At 41.0% G+C, this 22,499-nt stretch overlaps 1 protein-coding gene across 3 annotated transcripts in view; it reads left to right on the top strand.

Annotated features, from left to right (window-relative positions):
* The window catches only part of tead4 (TEA domain transcription factor 4), a 28,940-nt gene extending 6,955 nt beyond the window's left edge, over window positions 1–21,985 (top strand). For 2 of the 3 annotated variants that reach the window (XM_085165810.1, XM_085165809.1), the window contains exons 2-11: window positions 7,423–7,487; window positions 10,016–10,087; window positions 11,407–11,541; window positions 11,858–11,901; window positions 12,189–12,250; window positions 12,444–12,574; window positions 13,136–13,309; window positions 17,191–17,331; window positions 18,776–18,928; window positions 21,046–21,985. In XM_085165810.1, the coding sequence (XP_085021936.1) occupies window positions 7,423–7,487; window positions 10,016–10,087; window positions 11,407–11,541; window positions 11,858–11,901; window positions 12,189–12,250; window positions 12,444–12,574; window positions 13,136–13,309; window positions 17,191–17,331; window positions 18,776–18,928; window positions 21,046–21,159 (1,091 nt within the window). In that variant the 3' untranslated portion in view covers window positions 21,160–21,985. The remainder of the gene's footprint in view (window positions 1–7,422; window positions 7,488–10,015; window positions 10,088–11,406; window positions 11,542–11,857; window positions 11,902–12,188; window positions 12,251–12,443; window positions 12,575–13,135; window positions 13,310–17,190; window positions 17,332–18,775; window positions 18,929–21,045) is intronic. The other variant, XM_085165808.1, reaches the window with a different exon arrangement.
* Window positions 21,986–22,499: the final 514 nt, after the last annotated feature.

Here is a 22,499-nt window from a genome sequence, read left to right as displayed (position 1 = left end):
ACCGATACGTAATATCGGATCGGTCCATCTCTATCATTTATAAATGGTGTAGTCTTATCAGTTAATGTGGTATGGATATCCATAGGACTTTATGCATAACAGGTTATTTATTTACACATATATACATATATAATGGATAAAGGAAAATGTCAAAACAGTCGATGTAGGACCCAGCACACCAGTCGGTGTCTATATGGTGATGTCATGAATGCAGTGGGTAGAGAGAAACACTGAAAAGCAGAGGCAGGGTTGTGACAGAACTTTACAAAACCCGTCCACTTTTCCCTGATCTTTATCAACAGGAGGAAGAGGAGAAGACAAAAGAAGGCGACAGCTTTTCTAACGTCTTGCATGACGTTTTTTTTCTCCATTACTGAATACAGTTAAGAGATGTTTTCAATTGTCTGCAGGCTGGAACAGGGGCAGCTGTTTTTATGCTTCTTTTATACAAATATAGATGTTTCTTTTAAAATAATTTTATTTCAACACCAGTATTTTATTTGAAACCCACCTCCCCACTATTAGTTTGATAATCCAAAAAACTAATTTGATTAGCATTTGGCATACAAAAAGTGTACATGTTCTAAGAATACGAAATCAGATGTGCAACATTCATAACTTATAACTCTACTTTGCTGAAATGTAACCACTTGTCACCGTTGTAAGCTAACTGTTATATAAATGACAAATCAGATTGCTGTGAGGGGGCACATGCTTTTCTATGTAATATTACTATGCCTTGCAGGTTCTGTAAGGACTGTCACATTCAGAGGTGGGTAATATATTTCCTATAGCAATGATATCACAATATGACATCACATAAACATTTATACCTGTATAATCGCGGGCGATATGACAAGGCACGACACTAGTGACATTATAACTTTAAGTTGGAGGAAAAGAGAACACTGAGTCACAACCCAGTAATAATAATAATTAATAATAATAATAATAATAATAATAATAATAAATTTTATTTATGAGCGCCTTTCAAGTCACCCAAGGACACTGTATAAGCCGTGAGACCAGTTTTCCCGTGTTTCACTCGCGTACGTCAGTTTGAAGAGGAAAAAAGAACTCCACGGGACTCCGATGTGAAAAGATGTAACAAAAAATTTATTCCACAGTTTGCATCTTACAGGAGTGGTCAGGTTTAATTTATCCTCAACAAAATAACCTACTACGGTAGGAAAACCGTGTGGCTCTGATCTACCTCGCTGCCGTGTATAGCTTATGCCGTGTTAACTCCTTTCCTCTCTCCCCCCTCCCGCACTGCATGCGCTAATTTGCATACATCCGTGATGCCCGGATTTTACTATAAACACGAGTATTTAAGGCACATGTATTCATGGTACTACGTAACCAAACCAACACAGCAATAACATAATTTTAGTTCCACCATAAACATGCATTTACTTCTTAAATTATTAATTACACAAACAAGCTTAACAACAGCGAAATATGAATACTAAACATATGAACTATCTTAACTTGGCTCCCACAGACACTTTACAATAGGATAAAACACTTAGTAAAACAATGGCAGAATAAGAACAATAAAACAAAAGCACAAGATAAAATTAACAAACAGTGGATTCACAGTGAATATGCAGATTTGAACAGATGAGTTTTGAGTTGGGATTTAAACTGTGGGAGAGAACCAATGTTTCTTATTTCTGGGGCCAGAGAGTTCCACAGCCTGGGAGCAGAGCAGCTGAAAGCTCTGCTTCCCATGGTGGTGAGGCGGAAGGAAGGTACAGCAAGCTGGATAGAAGAAGAAGATCAAAGTGAACGGGCAGAACAGGTGGTGGTTAACAGATCAGAAAGGTAAGGAGGAGCGAGGTTATGAATGCCCTTGAAGGTGAGCAGAAGAAGTTTGAATATTATCCGGAATTTCACAGGGAGCCAGTGAAGTTCCTGAAGAACAGGGGTGATGTGCTGGTAGGAGGGGGTTCTGGTGATAATGCGAGCAGCAGAGTTCTGAACCAGTTGAAGCTTATGGGGGGATTTTTGGGGGAGACCATGCAGAAGAGAATTGCAGTAGTCAGTACGGGAGGTAACAAGACTGTGGACAAGAATAGACGTAGACTGGGTGGAAAGAGAAGGAAGCAATCTGTTAATGTTACGTAGATGGAAGTAGGCAGAATGGGTGAGATTATTGATGTGAGATTTTTAGGAAAGTGAACTGTCTAGGATGACACCAAGGCTCTTAACCTGAGGAGAAGGGAAAACTGTGGAGTTATCGATGGTGAGTGAGAAATGGTTTGCCTTCAAAAGGTTGGATTTGGTGCCAATAAGGAGGATCTCAGTTTTATCCTCATTGAACTTTAGAAAATTAGAAGTAAACCAGGATTTTAACTCTGATAGACATTCTGTAAGGGAAGAAGGTGGGAGGGAGGAATCAGGTTTGCAAGAGAGATATAACTGGGTGTCATCAGCAAAACAGTGAAACTGAAGATCAAATTTGCGGAAGATGGTACCTAGAGGGAGGATGTATATTATGAAGAGAAGAGGGCCTAAAACTGAGCCTTGGGGTACACCAGAGGTGACGGGGAATAGACGAGAGCGGAATGATCTTAGTTGAATAAACTGGGAACGGTCGAGGAGATATGATTGAAACCAGGCGAGGGGTGTGTCAGAGATGCTGAGAGAGGAAAGTCTGCTTAGAAGTACAGAGTGAGAAATGGTGTTGAAGGCTGAGCTCAGATCTAAAAGGACGAGAATGGTGAGAAGACCAGAGTCAGCTCCGATTAGAAGATCGTTAGTGACTTAAAGTAAAGCAGTTTCTGTACTGTGACATGAGCGAAAACCAGATTGAAATCTCTCGTAGATGTTATTATTAACCAGGTGTTGGGTCAAGATGACCCCATGCCCAGTGACTCAGTATTGTCCAGTGCCCTAAAATGAGGTGTCAAAATTCTTATCTGAAGTGAAAAAGCTGGATCATGTCACACATCTTGTTTGCTGACCGCGCGATTTTTACTTGTGGTACTGTTGCAGTACATGTTGGATGTTGCAAATACATTTTACTTTGGCTTATTCAAAAATTATTACACAACTAACAAAGTATACATTAACCTTGTCTGTCATTCACTTGTCTTGTTAACAGTTAACAGGTGTGTCTCTTTGAATGGTGGTCCAAGTGTGAAATAATGTTATAGATGATTTTTTTATAGCAATGTTATTACAGCTTTATAGAAGCTCTTCTAACTTACACTTTTCCCTCACTCATATGGTGGTGATATTATTATAAACTTTTTCCTACATTGCAAAGCCCAGCAGTATATCTTGAGCGCCGTAAAACCCTGACTTAGCTTCTTCTGCATCACTTTGCGTACCCTTAAGAAATGTTTCCAGAACCAGATTCCCCCTTAGACGAGTCCGTGACTGCAGGCAGTGTGATAAACAACATCAGACCGCTGACCACTGGGTGATGGTATAATGTTCCTACTGACTTTCCTGCAGCCTTGGCTGGCACTGGTTCTCTGTCTATGCTGGTCCCATTGGATATCATGATCTCATCGCTGTGTGACTGAGTCGCCTCTCTGATCTCATGGGTGTGTTGGAGGGTATTTTTGAGGGGCCCTTCCCCAAGCACACTAGGAGTGGCAGAGCATCTGATATGTGAGCATGAGGCGAAGTGTGTTTGATGGCTCCTTAATGACGTTGCGTAACGCTTGGAATACATACAATATTGTCATATTGTCCATCGCTATGGTGACAGAATAATTTTGAAATCATTCAATTTTGAATTGAATTGTTAAATTGTTTCACTTTACTATAGAACGGAATAACAATAGCTCTTAGGAGCTGTTGGGTTTTTTTTAGTTTTTTTTATCCATACAGCCTTTCAGGAAGCTACAGCTCTAACCTCACTGTCTTTTGCTTGCTCTAAGAATGGCACTTTACAGTTTGATCAAGTTTTACAACAACTTACATTCAGGGCATGACAAAGGTTCAAAAAATCTGGCGAGAAAAATGACAAAATTAAAGAACTGCATTCATCTGTGGAGACATGCTCACACATCTGTGTCTGCTACTCTGAAAATCCCTATTGGATATGCAACGTACATCTTACTGTACACTGAAGATAAATCGGCGGGAACTGGAAGAACTTGCTGCTGTAATGTGAGGAACTCAATGCAGGCAACATAATGTTCATTTGAGGTCAAGTACTGTGAGGACTTTGACAAAGCTCTGTGTTCGTCTTTTCAAGAGTTTGATTGCAAGGAAATGTGGAACACTTTCTTAATCCCTGGGGAATTAAAGAAATATGCATTTAGGGGCTCAAACAATCGGCCAGCGAGTGCACCTCCTGATAAACACTAAACGGTTGAGGAGTTACAGCCCTGAAAGGAAAATAAGATTGAGACAGAATGAATGCCGCAGCTGGGGCTGGAGTGTGTGTGTGTGTGTGTGTGTGTGTGTGTGTGTGTGTGTGTGTGTGTGTGTGTGTGTGTGTGTGCCAGTATATGTCTATATCGACTTGTGTGGTTGTGTGTATAAACTGGAGTGCAAAGCATTTTGGAGCAGGGTTTAGTCCACAAAAGCCTTATACAAAAGCAGTCCTACAGTTGGATAATACTGAATGTGTGTGTGAGTGTGTATGTGTTTCAGGGGCCTGAAGCTTTAGGCAGAATAATATCGACCATTTTTCCCTCTTTTGCTCTCCAAACCGACTCTCATTTATTCTGATTCATGTCCTTATACCTTGACCATAGCAGCACGTTAAGAAAACACATTTTCTGCATATTTCAACCGTGTTATATAATGTGTAACACTTTTAGAGTTTTTACATGAACTGTAGTCCTTTTGACTCAGACCACCAGATCAGTAAAGTCTTCCACATGTTTTTCTAGTGGGAAAGGAGGAATAATATATTTTATTGTTGATTCCTCAGTGGCACCATAGACCTATAGGTTGCTCATTGTTTTATTTTATTTATTTATTTTTTGTGCAGTAGGAATTTGTGAGTCCCACATTTCCAAAAGCATTTCATCAAGCTGATCTAAGTTTAAGTCATTTATAGCTATTTGAGTTGGTTCAGGCAGCCAACAAAGTCAAGCTTGGCCTCAAGTTGCTTTAGTTGCTCACTGTTTTGTGAGCGATGTCTGACGTAATCAGTGGCAATGAATGTCCTGGCTGAAATACCTGAATACAAGAATATGAATATATATACATATGAAATCATAGATCTGCCTTTGAGTTTTTGCAGTGAGGCTATCAAACCTTTGCTCGTGCTCGACCGCTCTACCAGTTTTCGTAAAAAGCAATTTTCAAATTTTTGCCAAGTCACACAAAACACTTCCACCAATCTCTCACTGCTTAGTATTTTACTACAGTTGGATTGCTGAGATCGGGAAATATAACACAAGTCTCCTGGGGCAAGAAACACATGCCGTCACAGAGTCAGTTTTTTAAACTGACTTGGAGTAGAAAACTATAAACTTACTACAAAAGCAGACCCCAAACAACGGATGGCTTGTTTTAAACTGGTTAGTCTGCCAGTTGGTGTTACTCAATGTCTGACTTCTTGGAATGGTGTTCTGCGCTGGTTCAAGAGCTTAGCGATTACTTTGTTGAGTAGAGTGAGAGTGATGGTGCAAATGGTGAAACCAAGACAAGAACTTGTGATCAAATGTAGTTCTAGTTTTGATTTAACTGATAGTTAATCAGTGCATCAAAGCTCTCCATCCAGAACACAACGTGGGTTGTAATAAGTTATACTTATCTATTTGAGGTTTCAAGAAAGCGCTTTACAAGTGGCAGATGTCTGGTTGAAAGGTTGTCTGTTTGTATGTAAACTTTCGTTAACACGTGCTTTCGAAAAGCATTAGGTGGAAATTCATGTCTGACTGAACTGCTTGGGTGGGATCTAAGTTTACCATGATCTCCGAGTAGAAACAGTTTTGAATTCCGCACAAAATCTGATCACTTTTACTGGCTGACAAAATGTTTGATGGGGCTTGAGCCAGGTGTTAGGTTTCCATTTTTTCATCATTCAGAGTCATCTGATTGGCCGGTTTGAGTAGCGTTGTGAGGTCTGACCCAAACATCACTATGTGAGGGGAAAATCTGACGGGTTTATACCAGGTTGTGTGTCGTGACTGATCCGTGTGTTAATTCACATGGAGATGTGGTGCCAGGGGAAAAATGACCGTGTTTAAGAGGTGGTGCAAAGACTAGCAAACTCTTGTGTGACTGGTTGTGTATATTTTTGTGAGTTTGCGTGGGTGCACGAGAGGTCCTTCAAGAGTGATTCAGTGTGTGAGTGATTCGGGGAGTTTGTCTGTGTCCTCGCTTTTTCGTAGTGCCTAAAATTATGTGAATGTGTGGCTGCAGGGTTTCCATTAATAAATATGTTTCTAATTGCTCCCTTGAATAATCAATTATGAAAAAGCCTCTTCAAATTTCCTAGCACCCACGTTGACATTGAACTGGTTATTTACACTTACAAAAGAGTCGGTTGTGAAGTTGCAGCCAGGTAATATGTGGAATTTTTGCCCAACAAATGACTATAATCAAAGTGTACATTTGTATGACAGAAACACACAAACACAAAAGTTGAACCATTTCCTGTAAAACCTTCACTTATAGTAGCAACAACAAACGAAGGCTGCACTTTTCATTTTAGGCCTTACACTGCAGTTTTAATTTGGAAGATGAGTTAAAGAAACCACGTGATTGTTGGCCTCTATAGCAACTGGGGGATTTGGATGGGAGAGAACAAGCTCAAAATTTACTGCAGGTGTAAAAGCATATTCCATAAACATTGACACACACACCAGCTGCCTTACAGCCTCACCAGACCCGCCCCCTTTGGTCAGTGGCCTGTGTCGTGTCTGTCCTGAGTCCGGTCTGAGGATCGCATGGCTGCAGCCTCCACCTGCTCTGCCAATTGGACCTGTCTGTCAGCAGTGGCAGAGCACAGGCACACACTGTGGGGATATGAGCTCAGCGTATACTCGGGGGGGTCACCTCGGGACTGATGCAAGCTCTCTCACAGGCAGACATGTAAACTTAGCGATATACTTACACTTTCTGCCTTCAGCGTTGACACATTTGACAGCCTTGTGGTTACTTCGGGCACGTGCATTTGCACAGTTCTCTATACGTACAGCCATCTAAATGCTTACAACAATGTGCACACTCAGGCAAATCTGTTTCAATCTATTCATTTTGCTGATTATATTCCTGATATATGAACACGTAAACAGAGATTGTCTTGCCTTATCTATTCAATTGTTTCAGTTTTCCTAACAAAGAAGCCGCGACAATCAATTCATGTCCATCAGTACGATTGCAATGCACTCGACGATGAGTTAGATCTGTTTCAAACCTCTGTAAATTTTCCAGTAACTGGTCCTTGTAATTAAAAAGTAAAATATGTTTTTTTCTCTCTCTCTTTTTGGACCCTTGCAGGAAGAAATGAGTTGATTGCACGATACATCAAACTTCGCACAGGGAAAACGCGGACCAGGAAGCAGGTGAGTTCTCTGCAAATACCATTTGTAGCAGCCTCTATTTTTGAACTCCTTCAGAAAATCCACTCCTGTTGAGTGATGCGCCAACACCCTATACATCCCCCCACTGAACCCTCAATCCTGGGAGGGCTGGAGATGATGATTGATTTAGGGCCGTGGCCCAATGCACAGATGCTATAAGATCATGTGTCGGTGTTGCTTCTTCACAACCTCGTGGATCTGGTGCTTGTTAGAAGGGATAAGAAGCTGGGGAAAACAGTGGTCTGGATGGGAAACTGAGGCAGGACGTGGAGGGCTTTGGAACTCAATCCTCAGTCCGGTGTCTGATATGGAAGAACTGATGTATGGGGCTGTGATGGATGTGGAGAGAAAGGGTCTCTGCTAAGTCATCTGTCGGAGACACTGTGGGAATGAAAAGAGATGATTAGAGATGGAAACAGAAGTTGGGGCAGTGGTAGATCAGAGATGAGTAGTAAGACAGGTTGGAGGCAGAGAGGGACACCTGCTGGTTTATCTGTGGCAAACTGACTGCTGTTCTCCAGAATGACTACATAAGACTATAGACATAATTATAGAATTCAAGCGAGAAATGGGATGAAAATGACAGTGTTTCAATAAAAATACATAAAAGCAAATTAGTTATCAGTGAGTTTGTTTAACAGGTCATAACTTAAAAACTGAAACTTGAACTAGTGTGTAGTTTGTACACTTTTTACTTATCGTTTTATTAAAGTATATACATTTCAGTTACATTTCTATCACTGGTTTTTTTCTTGTTTTATAGTTTTTGTTTATTAGTGAATGAAGGGAATAAAACATTTGAATCCATGTAAGCATCTCCATGTGGCAGAGGCCCAAAATGCAAAGCATTTATACCACATTGTTGTTAAAGCAGCTACGCACACCAAAGCTCTGCGTTACAAACGTACATTCAACTCTTGAGATCTGCTTTTAGACACTGTCTCATGCACCACCGCAGACAAATGAAAACTTCTTTTTTCTTTGACTTCAGTAACACACAGCAGCAGGTTAAACAATTCAGTTAAATCCAATTTCTTTATGTAGCATCAAAACACAACAACAGTCACCTCAAGATGCTTCATATTATATGGTAAAGACCCTAAAATAGTATAGAGAAAACCCCAGTAATCAGATGACCCCCTATGAGCAAGTACTTGGTGACAGTGGGAAGGGAAAAAATCATTTTAACAGGAACAACCAGAATCAGCGAGGGACAGCCATCTGCTGCCACCATTTGGTGGTGAAAGGGGGGAAGACAGGACAAAAGACACACTGTGGAGGAGAGCCAGAGATTAATAATAGCTAATTCTATCTCCAAAGTGAGAAAAGGAGCTGTGCACAATTTGAGTAAGTGGCACATTTGTCCTCTGGGGTTTCATTTTGGTCTTACATATCCAAACTGTGTGGATTTTTTTTGTTTTTTTTTGTGCACATCAGACAGCTGTGCTACACATGTATTCAGTTCCTACAGTGAGATCATTGGGAAAACATGGATTGTGCTCAGGATTGATCCAACAACACAACTGTAGCTAAGTTTTAATTATTATTATTATTTCCTCGAGAGAATCATTATTCTTTAAAAGTGTTCAGTTACTGAAGGAATTTCAGTTTTGCACCATAAATGCAGTATCACTTGCAAAAGTGATATTGCTGTGAGTATGAAACCTATCTAATCATTTAAGTATATAAAAAAATAAGGCAACAGACAGGTGGTTAAGAAATCTATGTCCACCCTATAGGTTTACTTTAGATACTACTTTTGCTAAGATAGGTGCATTTTCTTTATATGCACACCTGGAATGTCAGAATTCCCGGAAAAAGAAAATAAATTTTGATACTTTTCACCGGGCTTTACAGATTTCAATGTTCCTCATTTAAAAGGCTGTTTAACCAGAAAGCACTGTACATAAATACATTTTTTTAAAAACACACCAAGAGAAAACAGGACTGAAAAATAACACATAAAATTTTAGTTGCAACAAATCTTCCCAGGAACAGTCTTTGCAACTCTGAGTATCCCAGAAGAAAAAAGTAACTACTTGAATAAACTCCTAGGCACTAAACTCAGTGGACAATGGCTCACTTTTCTCATAAACCATAAATCTCATAAATCCTAATTTAACCCCTGGATATACCATACATATCCTATCAAATAACAGTGACAACGTGAAAGGGATCACTTATAGTGATGCACATGTGGCTTGAAAACAACTTCAGATGAATGATAATGTTTGTCTCTGACTACTGGACATGTAATAGTAATTAATATTAGTTGACCTTAGGTTTAAATTAACACCGTTTTTTAAAGTTGCTGATCGTCCGTGGATTAGAAAAAGAATAGCTCGTAGTTGCCACACGGTCAAACATGTACACCTTTGGCCAGAGTTTCCAGTTCACCTGCCTTTGTCTTTTAAACTGTGCGAGGAAGCTCGACCAGTGGGAAAACCATGTAAACAGACCGTTGTGGTGCTTTATTACATTCGGTTGTTTTTGTTGTCTGTGCTTTCCAGGTCTCTAGTCATATCCAGGTTCTAGCTCGACGGAAGGCCAGGGAGATCCAGGTGAAGCTGAAGGTACGCTACGTGAGTCAAACTACTTTTATACATACATTCTCAAAATGCTTTTGACTATTCAAGATTTTGTTATTATCACTATTACTGCTAGATTTGACTTCAGGCTATAATCAGACCAAAGTATCAGAACTGAGGTGCCGTTAATGCAGTGATATTAATTAGCTTGAGCAGTAACAGATGGAAAAGAGGTGAAAATATAATTACCCTATATTATTTTCTCTCATACTGAAGTTCCTTGCTTCGTTAAAAGCGCTGCCGTTCACATTCCATTAAAACAAATACACAAATGACCAGCTATCTTAATTGCACCCTCTAATTGGTGCCGGTTTTAAATGCGATGCTGGCACATTTCAGTGAAATGTGAACATGTTTCCCCAAAGCCCGAGGCTTTCTGTGCACGCCTGTGAATATGATGATCCAAACACAGTTTTCAGGAAATATATGAATCCCTGCAATATTACTGCCATTTATTAAGTGCCACAATAAAAGTGTTCCGAGTGGTACGCTGAGCATTTACACATCCCTGTCCCCCCCAGTACTTTCTCAGTTTGCATTTCTCATCCGCATGCGCTCGCATACTCGCAGTCACAGCAGGCAACAGGACTCTCCCTCGCCTTGGATGGTAGCCACGAGGGTTCAGCTGGCAGGGCTCTGCACTGGTCACAGGGTTGGCCCCTGTGACAGGTCTTTTTTAAATGCGTCTTTGGTGTAACTGAGATCCCTGCCACATGTACCCCCCATATTTCAGCTATGCCCTTGTGTTAGCCAGTTCTGGGAAGAAGAATGCGCCCGGTGGCCTTGCCCATTTGGGCTTGGCGGCAAGTGCTTGTAGTCCTCTGTGGTCTGCGGAGTGCTGAAGGAGTGGATTCAAAAACAAGAACGATATCACTTTACAGTATTGCTCATAGTTTAAACATTTTATCCTTTATCTCTTTTTAAAAAATCATTTTTGTGACATCAGAATTTACCAGTTCTGGGATTGTTATGGTAAGCATATCAACATATCACCCCATTGCCTGCAGTGACTTAAAGTATGACCTCTAACAGAAGCTAGTTGTCATCACTGGCTTGCCCCTGCCAAAGCAATAAACTTAACTCTTGACCTAAAGGTCCTTGACTGTAATATCACCTTCTCTGCAGCTCTCTGACTGGCAGGGATTCACCGATGATGCAAGCTGGCCTCTGCCTTTCATTTCCCCTTTTAGGGCTCTGCTGGTGTTAGTGGAGAAGTAGGACGCAGACTTAAATGTAGTCTGATGAGTGCTGTCCCTTTGCTTTCTACTGTCTGTTTAATCTTACTCTCACTCTCTCGTATTCTGTCTCTGTAGGATCAGGCTGCCAAAGACAAGGCCCTCCAGAGCATGGCCACCATGTCATCAGCCCAGATCATATCACCCACAGCCTTCCAGAACAAGATGGCTCTCCAGGGCCTGTCTCGGCCAGCTTACCCCACTAGTGGTGGGGTGAGTCTTCACATCTTCCTAAAAACCTGAGCAGTAGCACAGAATCCATCAAGGATTCTGTGGGTTTAATCCAAATGTTTTAAAAATCATATACTCGTACATGTATATCATATTCTGGTAGGCGAGTTATTTGGTGAATTCAGATTGTCTGCTTACAATTTTTACCTTTCAATTGTGAATAAGAAAGCTTGATTTCTTTTAAGAAGCACTTGTCAGCTCAGGCTTACATCTTGAATACATAATAAGCACCTCGGTATGAGGATTACTGTTATGATGCAACAATTTAATGTACTTTCCCTTCTTTCTGTTTTGTAAGTTTTGGCACGGGGCACTTCCAGCACAGCCAGGAAGCCATGAAGAGTAAGTAGTTGTTTGTTCTTTTCCTGAGTGCTGGCTATCATTAGTTTCTCATGCTATAAGTTTATTAACCATCAGATAAATTTCACCTGGGGAATTAATCTCAGAGCAAATGAAAACACATCAGTGCAATTATAAAGAAAAGTCTTCAGCTGCCTGACATTCAGCATACCACTCTAGCTCCTGCGTCTTTAGAGGTCAGGTGCTCCAATTAGTAAATGAGAAGGGGTTATGAGGCCAAGACGGTGCATAATGTCTCTCCCCCTCTCTTGTCTATCTCTTCTCTCCAGCATTAAGCCTTTTTCCCAACAGAGCTATGCCATGCAAGCGTCTGGCCCGGCCCCGATAACAGGTGGGTGCTCTTTCTTTCCTCCGCCACGTTGACAGAAGGCTGTCGTGTCAGCAAAGTGCCGAGACAACCCAGCTCATCATAAAGAGCTTGCATAATGCTCACACAAATCGCAGCAATTTTGCTGCATTATCAAGTTTTACTCAAGTCACACTCAAACGACACGTTCACATGGTTGCGGCCTTTTCTTCTGCAGTTTATGATAACACACAGGGGCTGTCCATGTCTCCTGGTGCCCCCCCTTGGCAGGGTCGAAGTATCGCCAGCTCCAAGCTGCGAATGCTGGAGTTCTCTGCCTTCCTAGAGCAACCTCAAGACCCGGAGACTGTAAGTAAAGTGGATCCATCAGTGGTTTAGTTAGAGTTATTATTACTGTAGTTGAAACAAAGGCTTACTCTTAAAAAATGAAAATGAATAAATAAAAGAATCCTGCTCACTTCATTTACACCTGACAGTGGTCCTTATACCTTGATTAGGAAATATTTTTGTCCTATAAACAAAAATAAAGCTACAAATTTTGAAGCCAATAAGTAACTTTTCTGCTACTTTTGATTTTATTTTATGGCAAAAGCCGATGTTAAAAGCTAATCTGGCAATTAAAAACTGCATTGAACTATGCAAGTGTGACTGCAACTAAAAAAAGATCATGAGATGATCTCAAAGAATACACACAACACATCAGATGATCAGGAATGTTGCAAGTGGAAAGAAAAAGGGTGGGACCCTTGAGACAGGTGATGGGATATCACAATAAAGGCGATCAAATGTAGCGGCTGGCTTCTTATAACAGATGTCAGATAGCAGCCAACAGAGCTCGGCATTCAGCAAATGAAACATTTGCCATTTCTGGATGCGTTCATTTCCTGATATGCACTTTTGTTTCTCCAGTTCAACAAGCACCTGTTTGTGCATATCGGCCAGTCCAATCCGAGCTACAGCGACCCCTATCTGGAGTCAGTGGACATCAGGCAGATCTATGACAAGTTCCCAGAGAAGAAAGGGGGCCTGAAAGAGCTGTTTGACAAGGGGCCACCCAACGCTTTCTTTCTCGTCAAGTTCTGGGTAAAACATTTCTCTGCATTTGTTTTTTTTTTAAATCTCTTTATAGTTTTATATGATCTTTCCTTGTTTCTTCCTTCTAAGCTCTCTTCATTTATCTCAAACTAATTTCAGATGAAAATCTCCACTGTAATTTTTTACTCCATATAAAGCCCAGTATGATAGCTGTGTGTGGCATGTTTTATACATCATCATATAATCCTCCTGAAGTCATGAAGGTGAAGTGAGAGTACAGTGAATGCTCTTGTTAATGTTTTGTAGCACCTGTTGGCTGTTAATGGCCTTGCGGTGTTAACTGTGTTGAGATAGCTTAAGCATTGGAGTTAAATGAACTTAAGTGTGATTTAGGGCTAGAATGAATGGAAAGTCATGGCTCCCTGACCCGATTGGTGGTTTATATGCCAGCAAAGAAGGCCTTGCTGTCCAACATGCATTTGCCTTGTGCGTATTGATGTGTGTGTGTGTGTGTGTGTGTGTGTGTGTGTGTGTGTGTGTGTGTGTGTGTGTGTGTGTGCGTGTGTGTGTGTGTGTGTGTGTGTGTGCGACAGGAACCTTGGGGAGAGTGGCAGGCCTGATCTTTCACTAGGAGAAATGTGATCCGAGACACCTGTCTCTGCACTATTAGACTGACCAACCCTCATACCCCCTCCTTATATTCTTATTTATAGATAAGCCCCACCAAAAGTGCGCACACACACACACACACACACACACACACACACAGACACACACACACACAGAGACAACAACGAATCACTCTCATTACCCCCACCATCACACATTGAGAGTGATTTAGGGAATAAAGCATGATAACAAAGTCAGCATAAGATACAAGCAGACAAATAGATGGTAGTGTGATTCTGAGGGAACTCCAAGTTGAGGACATAAAAATGGGACAGAGAAGAGAGAAAGAGAGCAAGAGACACAGACATTGACTTTGTTCATTCTTTTGATTTGTTTCTCTGGCCGTGTTGCTTTAGTATTTGCCTCACATCTCCACATAATATCAAATAAAAACACTCTGAAGTAAATAAATGACAGAAAATCAAGGATGGACAGCCTCTTTACTAGTGGCTGTGATAGAGCAGGTCATCTGCTAACCTAAAGGTTGGTGGTTCAATTACTGGTTCCCTGGTTACTCCAGTCAAAGTATTTTTGTACAAGATGCTGAACCCCAAGTTGCCCTCCAGTGGATTCATCCAAGATAGGAAAATAGAAAAAAAATGTGCGAATGGGTAAATGAGGACAGTGTAGAGTAGATAAAACAATCGATCTATTTACTAGTAAGACTTAGTGAGTTTATAAGAATCCAACAAAAATATATAACTTGGCTATGGGCAGACAGTTAAGGCTTATGCATTATTTTAGTGTGTGAAAGGTTGTGTGGGGTTAAATCTATGTGACAAACACATCCAAAGCAGAGGTTTTGCTGTCTGAGACAGACGGCAGTGGTCAGTGTTTCCCACTGATGTTCAATAAACAGATCGGCATCCAACTGCCGCGGCAGTTGCCAAATCTGACACGTTGGGGTGGGGTGGAATTACCTTTAAGCTTAAAATGAGTTGAAAGTACGTTTGAGGAGAAGCGTTGTAAACAGCCATAGGTGTCATACAGCCTTGTGTATACTTTCACCACTTTGCTGTGTTGCTTGCATGTTGATGGCTGAGGCAGAATGGAGGCTGAAGTAACTAAAAACAATCAAATCTTACTGACTTAACAAATTACTGAATCGTTTCACACAAAAATATACCATGTCAAGGTGACATGGTATATTAAAGCGTTAACTGCTGCTGTGTGAGGCCTCCAAAGATGCTGAATGTCAGGTTCAAAGTGCCGCCTTGCATCCGATTCCACCAGATGGCTTCGTATGTATGCCGTTACCCTTCTCACATGCTTGACTTACATATTATTTATTGTAGACAGATAAAAGACATTGGTGAGTGGCACCATATTGGAAGTAGTTTACTCCAGGGTTGGGAAGAGCAGCTGGTCGAGCTGTGGCATTTGAATCGGGGGCGAGGGGAAGAAGGAGATGAGTAGCCTCGCCATATATCACTGAAAGAAAAGAGAGCAAGACAGCAATAACGGGCAGGAGGTAGAAATAGAGACACAGACGGTGTGAACAAGAGATAGGGATAGCAGGAGAAATGCTGGGTGGCATTAACCCAACAAGTCACCAGTGAAATATTACTCTCTTGATTCATGTCAGAGCCTGGTGGAGTCAACAGTTATGACATATCCAACTTGCTAGAGGAAAACAAGCTCATAACACTGTCCCCCCCTCCCCCCAAGCCTGTTCATTTTATCATGTCCCAAGGGGGTCCTCCAATTCTCAAGGCATCCATGACAAAACCCAGAAATGCTGCAAAAACAGCTGGGTATTTCAACAGCTACAGTGGAAAAACCCCCAGAAAAGACGCTCTTGGCCATGAGAATAAGCAAAATGAAATCCTTAACACATCTGAAAATATGATAACCTTATTTAAGCCATTGTAAAAGCTGGAAAGAGGCTATTTGGTATCACTGCAGTCATATAGCCACATAGCAGGTTGTGACTTCGGGGTGTGCTGAGGCGCAGGTTGGCATGGTGATGGTGACAGGCGGCTGACCCGTCTCCAAAGCTATGGTATTCTAGATTGAATTTCCAGCAAACCTCCCTGTCGGCCACTCTCTGCCCTGCTCCTCTCCCCATCTTCTTCTCCTTCACCCCCTCGGCGCCCGTGGCCCTGTCCTAACGGATTGTCTCACGCCTTTGAAGTGCAAAGGGAATCTGATTTGAGCTGGCTCTGCTAAATTGTTACACAGCCAGCCTGCCCACCATGATCTAATCAGCCAATTGCACGCTGCTGATTGTAATTGGATGAATTCCCTCGCAGGCTGTTAGGGAAGCAGGGAATGGCAGTTTGAGGAGGGTCACTAGGCCCCAGGGATGAAGACAAATAGAGGAATTACATGAGCCAGGGATGAAGATGAACGGGGTGATGAAGAGATGAGAGGAGGCTGAGCGGTGTCTCAATGGCCCATTAGGAGACAAGAGCCCGACAGGGGAAAAGGTAAAGCAGCTCAGCTGTCTGACAGAAGAGGCGTCACCTCAGTCTGATCCAAAATCTGATTATGCTCACCTCAGTTCAAACTTGAGCTAGTGGGGGGATTAGAGGTGGGTGAAGCTGCTTCATCTGAGAATAAAGAAAGTTGAATCTAAGCTGCCTTTGAACTTGTGAGGCCATATCCTTCTCATAGAAACGGTTCAGCATTCCAGCACTTTTGGTTCTTGCTTATGACAGATGTCAAAATAGTTTCTTTTTCACAATCTAAGCAACTTATCGTCTTGCCTCGGGCTGCTACATGTTATATAGATTTTGTGTTTTTTTGATTAGAAACACTACAAGTCCAAGATAAATCCAATGGACACTTCTTGTAAGTAGAGTGAACACAATGCCACTGGAATGCAAAATCATCTTGCACGCTTATACATACAGTGAGGTAGAGGAATTATATGAGCCATGAAGATGAACGGGGTGATGAAGAGATGACAGGGAGCTGGGCGGTTCATCTTGGCAATCTTTAGGCTGGATTCGACTTGGGTAAATGAGGATCTGTCCTGTAAGCACTTCTTGGCTTACCAAGGTTACCTCTCAAGCTTTGTTGAGCCGGAGCACCTTTGACGCAGAGATCCATAGGTGTGGAAATTTGTAGATTACAGAGCTGTATGAACTGTTTATCCTCAAGTATGTGAATGCGCAGTGTGGTGCATGGGTAGTGCACACATCTCCATTTAAAGGAGCTGAGGTTTGTAGGTCTTTATACACCACCAAGCTGTTTTAATCACCATGGTTCCCTTTGCCCAAGTATATATTAACACATTATCTCTTTCTTCCTTCCAGGCGGACCTTAGTGTAAACCTGCAGGATGACAGCAACTTCTTTTATGGTGTGTCCAGCCAGTACGAGAGCTCTGAGAACATGATTATCACCTCATCCACCAAGGTCTGTTCCTTTGGCAAACAGGTGGTGGAGAAAGTCGAGGTAAGGATGCGATACTGGAAGGTGTCAAGTGTCATTTGTTATGTCATCTTTTATTAGAGTATGTACACTTATGCTGCCATGTTAATGGAATTTTTGCACTATTTTGCATATTTTTTCGGCACAATTTGTTTTTCTTACTTTTTCCAGCCTATTCATCCAAATGTGCCCACTGGGCAAAGAGTCAGGCTTCCTCTTATTTGTTTGGGATCCCAGTAGAGATGTTATCTAACAGATGTGGCTAACTTCTTGGCTCGAAGCAATGCCGTCTTCAGAGTTTATTAAAGAGGCCCTTTGAAATATTTATGACATGAGCAGAAATGACATTTTATGATTTTATAGCTGTTCCTTTTATGAGAATTGTTTATGAAAATAACTCTTGTCGGACCAATAAACATCATATAACCTGTAATTCTAGCTGTTGTCACTCTGGAAATGTACCCAGCAACAGACTGGGATATCTCTAGATGCTAGTCAGGACTGAGAAAAATTAAATTTGCAGCTTTTTTGTTAAATAAGATAGTTATGTTTGAAAGATTTTAATCGCTATTAAAAATGTTCTATTGAGAAGATGTGAATTTCATCCAAAACTAGATTCAGCTGGAGGAATATTTTTAGTCATCAGTGATTAAATCTTTTGTTGGTGAGATATTAATATTAAATTAATACATTAAAAAATGTGACCACTTATAATGTTTAATTGCTTAATTTTTAAGCAACATTTATTAGTCAGCCATTTCTTTCCTGTAAATATCATTTTTTTAGTTCAGCTGTTTTACAAAACTGACACCTTCCACTTTTCCCATTTATCGGCAGTAACGTATATATTTGGCTCCAATTCAGGAAGTTTGCATCACCGATTGAATGATGGAGGAGTGATGTTACGACATAAAGAGGTCATGACCACATCAAAAGCCACAATTATCACACTGAGGAGTGAATAACCCCCACCGCAGATTCCAGTCAGTTACCGCTGATCTGTGGTCTGTAAACTGACGCGATTCACAAGTTTCCCCAACATGAATAACTGTTATGTTTCCCGTTAACCGTACACAATAGCTGCCCCGCCCCCACACGCTGCTGATGGATTGTACAATATAAGCACATACACACATATCCCTAGGTAGAGCCATTTGCCTCAATCGGCCACATGATGATATTTAATGGCTTCATTATTTGATTACGGTTGTCACAAGAAATATGTTTATTGTCATATCTGGCATGCCATATGCCGCATTAGGTATATTATATTACAAACAATACTGCTTATCACATACAGTAAACCTAGACGTTCATATCCAATGCATCCATTTGAGTTTCAGTGGGCTGTGTATCCCTGCGTTTTTGCAACAGATTTCACATTTCATCCATACATTTTTAAATTCTCTTTCAGTGTGATATATGTTCGCAGATATTAAACTTCACTCGTATGTGTCTGTTCCCCTAGACGGAGTACGCGCGTTTCGAAAATGGACGCTATGTGTTTCGGATCCACCGCTCTCCGTTGTGCGAATACATGATCAACTTTATCCACAAGCTTAAACACCTGCCGGAGAAGTACATGATGAACAGCGTACTGGAAAACTTCACTATCTTACAGGTACCAACTTTCAAATCTGTGTAGTACGTATAAAACTGCAGCTTACCTTTCCCCAGGCTGTTAATGACGAGAAATAAGCTTCTTCTCTTAAGCTGCACTGATATCATATAGTTTGGACTCAAATTATGAGCAGCAGAGTGGGGTCAAACTATTTCACATCACAACTCAGAAACTAGACTAAAAATAAACAGTTTAGCCAGCTAGTAAATACTAATGGAGAATACAAAACTGTAATCACTTGTTTTCATAAAATCATATATTTCCACACTACTTCACCCTGGATTCACTTGCTAACTAATTACAAATATGCAACAACAGAAAATAAGCAGACTGCAAATTTTATACAGGGTGTACATTTACTAGCAGTGCTGAATTTAACAGCAAATTTTGGTTTTGTTTGAGTCGTAATTTAGGCATCTAAATTCTTTTTAGTCTAGTTTTAGTTGAATAAATCAAATCAAGCGATTATTCAGCTGACTAAAGTATGAAGTCTGTTTTGGTCCACACAGTCAGTCTTCTTTTAAGGGTTTGATTTTCAATATCAAATGCAAACTGTGTCTATTCTTATCTTTCTCCCAAGCATTGACATTTTGTCATGTTTTCATGAGAAACAAGGAGCTTGGAAGCAACTGTTACCCCCCCCCCCCCCCCCCCCACCACCACCACCACCACCCAAAATAAATAAATAAATAAAGAGGTGTACTGTTATTGGGGGCAGATAAAATGTGCATGTCTAACCATAGGAGATTAGTTCTGATTGGATAACTTCCAAATTCGTCCCACCTTTCTACACAACTTAATTAGTTGGATCTCATCTCTCCAGAATATTTTCATCTTATTATTTGTTGACAAGCGTGTTAATACTTGTCATCATAGTTTTTGTCCTCCTGCGTTAGTTTTTATTCAGTCATGGTCTTATTTTCTAATTTAGAGTTCTTTTTGTAGACTTCACCCTGCTTTGTAAGGGGTGTGAAACAGGAAATCCGTGGTCTTCAGCTAAGTACTGCTGTGGCATTTCAATTGGTTAACCATGACAGACCAGAAACAGCTGGAACCATTTTAATTTTATGCCTTCTAGTTGGACTTTTCTGAATGAGCCGGTGTGCTCCTCAGTGGATAGTGGGGTGTATTGTCATAGTAACCAGAGGGGCCTAAAAGACAGGGTTTTTAAAAATGTGTTTCTTCTATTGGAGGCTCCATTCCTACACTCCTAGCAAAGGCACAATGACCATATTGAGCCCACACTGATGACTACATGGCAGCATGTCATTAGGCTTCTCAATGGGGTTATTTAGCTCATATGAACCACAAATGTCTCATACACAGATGTTCACATACATATAGATGACAATACACACAGACAATACTGCAGGGCTGAGCACAATGATGTGACAAAAGTTGCTTTCAGGGCAACGTTGTTAAACATAAGGACTTTTTTTTTCCTGTTATGTTATGCATGTTGCCTTTCCATGAATGCTAAGCAGTACTTTAGATACATATCAGCCTTATGTATAGAATAGCACCATTTCAGCCAAGGGATTGTGTGTCCAGTTACTCATTATTAGTGTGTATGTGTCAGCAATTAGTCAGTGTATTTAACTAATGAACCGGCCAGGGAGACTAGTTAGGGTTAGGTGTCTAGGCTCTAAGCTCATCACTCCACATGAATGTGCTACATTTAAAACTGGGAAGCGATAAGTAAATACGCCCTATCCACCACCCCCACAGCCTAAAGGTGGATGCTGGGCTGGTGGAGAGGTTGAAACGGCGAGCACTGATGAAGGGAACTGGTGGCAATGTGATGTCTAAGTGAGCATCGGGAAACTTTACTGCTTAAATCAACTGCCAAATTGGGAGGGTGTATTCGGTATCGGCGTGAGAAGAGGGAGGCATGTTACGTGGGTATGACGCAGTGGAGCTCGAGTTGCCTGCCTAAACTAGCTGGCAGGCTCACTTCATTAGTGATGTAGCAGAAAGCCACGGCTCTGCCAGAACCACAAAAAAAAGAAGAAGCTCTAAAAATCGGTGTTGTCCAAACTGTGGGTAAATTTACATTGTAAGTAAAAACACGACAAACGAAGCTTCACAATATGACACCAGTTTGTGTTTGTATACAGGTGGTGACTAACAGGGACACACTGGAGACCCTGCTGTGCATAGCCTACGTCTTCGAGGTGTCCACTAGCGAGCACGGCGCACAGCATCATATTTACAGGCTAGTCAAAGACTGACATGGCCTCTCACTCTGAACTTACCAGTTCTAGACCCATTGTAGCACACCGGTGAGCAACAACACTAAACAATAGACTACTTCCTCTACAAGATGAAATCATACGAGGCGGTCGGGAGCCTGGAGAAGCACAGGCTGTGACGGTTTGTGCAGGAACACAACTACTGCTGAACAAGTTAGATTTGGGACTGTGGAAGTTGAAACTGGCTGTGTGTGAAGAGGAGGACCACTGTGTACACTGTGGTTTCTATGCCAAAGGAGCCAAACATAGCTAAGAAGACCTGCATGAGAGAGTTGTAATTGGTGGTGTTTTTTTCCATCTCATTTTTACTAGCGCTTGTTTTTAATTTAGATTCTTTTACACACATGCATGTGCAGGGGATGTTTGTGACAGAGAAGTCTGGCTGCCTCAGGGTGCCATCTAGTGACTTAAATATAAATATATATAAAAATGGGAAAAATAATAAAAGTATACTGAGAATCCCTTATTTGCACATCCGAAAGAAAAAAAATCACTGTTTTTTTGTGCCAATGTTTTGTGTTACTGGAGCGATTATGTACAGTGCCACAACCTTCTCTTAACAGAGTTACGTTGACAGGTGGCTAAAACGATTTAAAAGAACTTGTATTCACTTTGTTTGATGTTGAATGTTGAATGTTTCTTGTCTTACTGTTTTTTGATTGAAAACTGTCTGACAGCAACAAAAGGCACATAATAACACTGCTAACTTGAACCAGATTTGGACTTGCAAGCCGATTATCGAAGTTGTCTGCATCTGTAACTTGCCCTGAGGTGTCACATGAAAATACAAGTGTTTCTTACATAAGCCCTCGCTGGTTTTGTAGTATTTCCACTAACTGCTACACGCTGCATAAACGTGTTTAGGAGAATTGTAAAATGTGCAGGATTTGACAGAGCTGTCAGAGAAACTTTCCTTTGACAGCTTTTTACAGATTTCCCAGTATGTTGTGTGCACACTGGAAAGGTGATAAAATAAATATATTGAAAGTTTAAAGTGAAGTGTGCATAGTAAATCAGTTTACTTTTGGAAGGTGTTGTTGATGAGCACCATACTGTTCTATAGTGGATGAACAGCCTCATGCTGAATACAGTCAAAACTAATTGCAGATGGCAATGCGTTAGCTCCAGTGAGGCCCCGGAAACCAAAAAGTAAGTATTTTGAGGGTGCAGATTAAAATGACTGATTAACCTGTTGGTTGTTAATTTTCTCTGATTGTCAATGTAGAGAGGATTGTGTAAGCAAATGATCACATTTAGGAGGCTAAAGTCAAAAATAATTTCAGCTATTTTTGCTAAATAGCTGACCAAAATCATGAATT

Source organism: Neolamprologus multifasciatus, chromosome 7 (genome assembly GCF_963576455.1).
Source record: "Neolamprologus multifasciatus chromosome 7, fNeoMul1.2, whole genome shotgun sequence".
Lineage (NCBI taxonomy): Eukaryota > Metazoa > Chordata > Actinopteri > Cichliformes > Cichlidae > Neolamprologus > Neolamprologus multifasciatus.
The sequence above is the reverse complement of the archived record's forward strand: the minus strand, read 5'-3'. Positions and strand labels throughout refer to the sequence as shown.